This window comes from Drosophila yakuba, chromosome X, assembly GCF_016746365.2.
Source record: "Drosophila yakuba strain Tai18E2 chromosome X, Prin_Dyak_Tai18E2_2.1, whole genome shotgun sequence".
Classification (NCBI taxonomy): domain Eukaryota; kingdom Metazoa; phylum Arthropoda; class Insecta; order Diptera; family Drosophilidae; genus Drosophila; species Drosophila yakuba.
The window spans coordinates 14,561,468-14,564,676 of NC_052526.2; the positions used below are offsets into that span (position 1 = coordinate 14,561,468).

The window sequence follows — 3,209 nt, forward strand, 5'->3', positions numbered from 1 at the left end:
ATTTATTTATTTATTTATTTATTTATTTATTTATTTATTTATTTATTTATTTATTTATTTATTTATTTATTTATTTATTTATTTATTTATATAAAGTTAAAGTTAGAAATATACTTTGGCTTTGAGCATATGTGCTGTGTGGTACCCTTTTCTTCTTCGGCGAGCCTCTGGTCATTATCATTACGATGATGACGAACGCATGATGCTCATTAGAGAGGGGGGGTCTGCAAAAAAAGGGGCAACGACTTGAGTTTGGGTAAAAGTCAGTGGCGGCGACTGGCAGGGGATGGGGTTTCCATTGATGGCAATGCGCGACAATCAACACGAGGCGGTGCTGATACCGCACAGCAGTGGGTGGCTTGGGTGGTTTGGGTGGTTTGGGTGGCTTGGGTGGTTTGGGTGGTTTGGGTGGACTTTTGAGTGGTTCGAGTGCAGAGTTACTTGGATTTCGGGTTTGGTTTGGTTTTGGTTCGGTTCAGTTCGGTTGGGCTGGAGGATTAGTAATGGCCATGGCCAAGGACTGTGTGGGCCAAAGGTGGGCAGAGGAGCAGCATCGTTTTGATGATACCAAATGCTGATGACGATACCGTGCCCCACGAAACCCAAAGAATCATCATCCGCCAACCCATCAACCTCTCTCGTTTCTCAGCCCAATGCAAATAGCATTCGCTTTTGGGTGTGGGACGTTGTTTGCTTTTTTGTGGGCGTCGCTGCTGCCACTTAGTAACTCACCCGCAGTTTATTATTTTCAAAATATTTAAATTTTTTGGTAATAAGCGAAAAATGGTTTTAATATAACCGAATGGGCGTACCGAAGCGGACGTGCCTGATGAGGATGACGATGACGAGATGACGATGGCGATGTTCATGATGCTGCTGCTTATGTTTCGTAGGTAATCCACCTGGTGGGGCGTTTTGGGCACAGGATAACTTTTAAGGACATTACGGGGATGATTGGTTTACTTGGCACAAACGGATTAGCCTGCGAATAAAGTCAGCTACAGTATATAAGAAACTAAGAAACTCATTCCCAATAACTCGCCCATTTGTATTGAAAATAGTACTTATATACTTATAAGAAAAAGATTTATTTATTTTCAGACATATGTACATTCTCCAAGTTTTATTCATCTCCAAAAGTGATTATTATATCCATGATCATTTGATACGACATACATGATCGATTCGTTGTGCAATCAGTCAAGTTTTGCTATCAACATCTGAACGAATTTAACAAATGATGTCAACTCTGACGGAATTAAGATAATGGATCACTGATGTGAGTGTTCAACTCTGCTTGACTGGAATATACATATACATATATATGATATATATTTCGGGTAATTCTGTTATGACTGGCACGTTAGGCGGGTTCTTTTTTTTCGGAATTATTAATCCTTGGGGGACGACTCCACGTTCCTGCCCCAATAATTGTACTGCTGCTGATTTCTCTTCTGTTGTTGCTGCTGCTGCTGCTGATTTTGCTGTTGGTTTCGTTGCTGTTGCTGTTGCTGTTCCTGTTGCTGTTGCACGTGCATCATTTGCAAATGTTGCTGGCGATTGCGTGTGTTATCATTGCGTGCCCCACCCGGTTGCATGCCACCGTGTATGGTCTTGGCATTGCGCTTATACGTCCGGACCGTTTCCTCCCAATCGCGACCCATCACCTCACGGGATATCTCATCCGGACTGCGCATAAACTGTTTGCGCAACGATGTCGGCTCGGTTTGTCGGAAATTCGGTCGATAGGCGGTAGGATCACGTGGATTTAACCATTTCGTATCGATATAACTCTGATCCCGCCACATATTATCCTCGCGATTGATGCGCCGCTCGAATGCACTCGTATTCACGCCACGCGAATAGGCGCCAGCATCACTCATCACCGTCGATGTGGCACTGGCCCGCGGTACGCCAGCCCTGGGCGTATTCGAATTTGTATTCCAATTTGAATTCGAATTTGAATTTGAATTTGAATTCGATTCGCTGTTGCCATCACCCCGACCCCAGGAATCTGAGGCCATGGTCCTTCGAAGAGCAATCCATCCGCCGCCCAAAAGCCGTCCACTCAGGCGGGGTCGCACCATGTGGCACAGTGGATAGGACGAACGCTGCATGATGATGCTGCAACCAAAAAAAAAAAAAATAAATAAATAATTAAAAAGGATGTTACTACTATACGGTTTTCTTTGTGAAAAACTACACGCTTTTTTTTATCTAGAAAAAAAATGAATACTATCCGGTTTTCTTTTTGAAAAACTACACGCTTTTTGTTATCTAGAAAAAAAATGAATACTATTCGGTTTTCTCTTTGAAAAACTACACGCTTTTATTATCGAGAAATAAAGTTACTATTCGCTTTTCTTTTTGAAAAACTACTCGCTTTTATTTTATAGAAAGAATGTTACTATACGGTTTTCTTTTTGAAAAACTACGCGATTTTATTATCTAGAAAAAAAGTTACTTTTCGGTTTTCTTTTTACACGCTTTTAATGTCTCGAAAGAAATATCAGTTTTCACTACACGAAAGATTTTCACACACACTCGAAAGATTTCCAAAATATCACAAAAATCGTCGTACCTTATAGATATACACAGATAATTCGGTTTACAAAATCTGATGTCACCATATGTTTGTAAAATTTGGAATTTTAGCTTAGTTTTTTTTTACGATAAGATTTAGGTCTGGTCTTGCCGGTGGAAATTTCTAAGGTTGAATGAGAAAAAACCCAGAGTCGCTACCAAATGCCTTGACAGGCCGAGTAACACGAAAGTCAAGGATAGCTTAATCTAAGCAATGTAGCATGCTTACTACGATTATGTGTTCATTTCATTTCACAACTCATATGTATATTTATTTCGTATACTTTAAGCACTGACTTGTTCTCGAATTCCCTTTATTTTGCACAACAAAGCAATATGCACTTTTCCCCATCCATGTGGCCATAATTATAGGGAGCAAGTCTTGAAGCAATTGCAATTTTGTGGCAGCACATCCGTCCGTGGAAAATCCACTACTGGCGACCATTAACTGCCTGAGTTGGTACTTTTGAGCCACCCTCCTCCATTTTCTTGTTTTCGACTTAAACGTTGACACTTGAACTCTTTTTGATTTCGCATATGTGCGTGGTCGCTGGAACAATGGCACAATTATGTTAAATATCGACAAGTGGCCATCCAACTGCTGCTTTTGTTGTTTTGTTGTGGGG

The 3,209-nt window shown here is 40.9% G+C and overlaps 1 protein-coding gene across 1 annotated transcript; it reads right to left on the reverse strand.

The window, feature by feature from the left end:
- Positions 1-1,090: 1,090 nt before the first annotated feature.
- Positions 1,091-2,732, reverse strand: LOC6525434 (ras-interacting protein RIP3). The gene is made up of 2 exons (XM_002101233.4): positions 2,582-2,732; positions 1,091-2,124 (listed from the first exon to the last, which is right to left on the reverse strand). Exon 2 carries the CDS (start codon positions 2,115-2,117, stop codon positions 1,392-1,394), a length of 726 nt encoding a protein of 241 aa, XP_002101269.1. The 5' UTR covers positions 2,118-2,124; positions 2,582-2,732; the 3' UTR covers positions 1,091-1,391.
- Between the last annotated feature and the right edge of the window lie 477 nt (positions 2,733-3,209).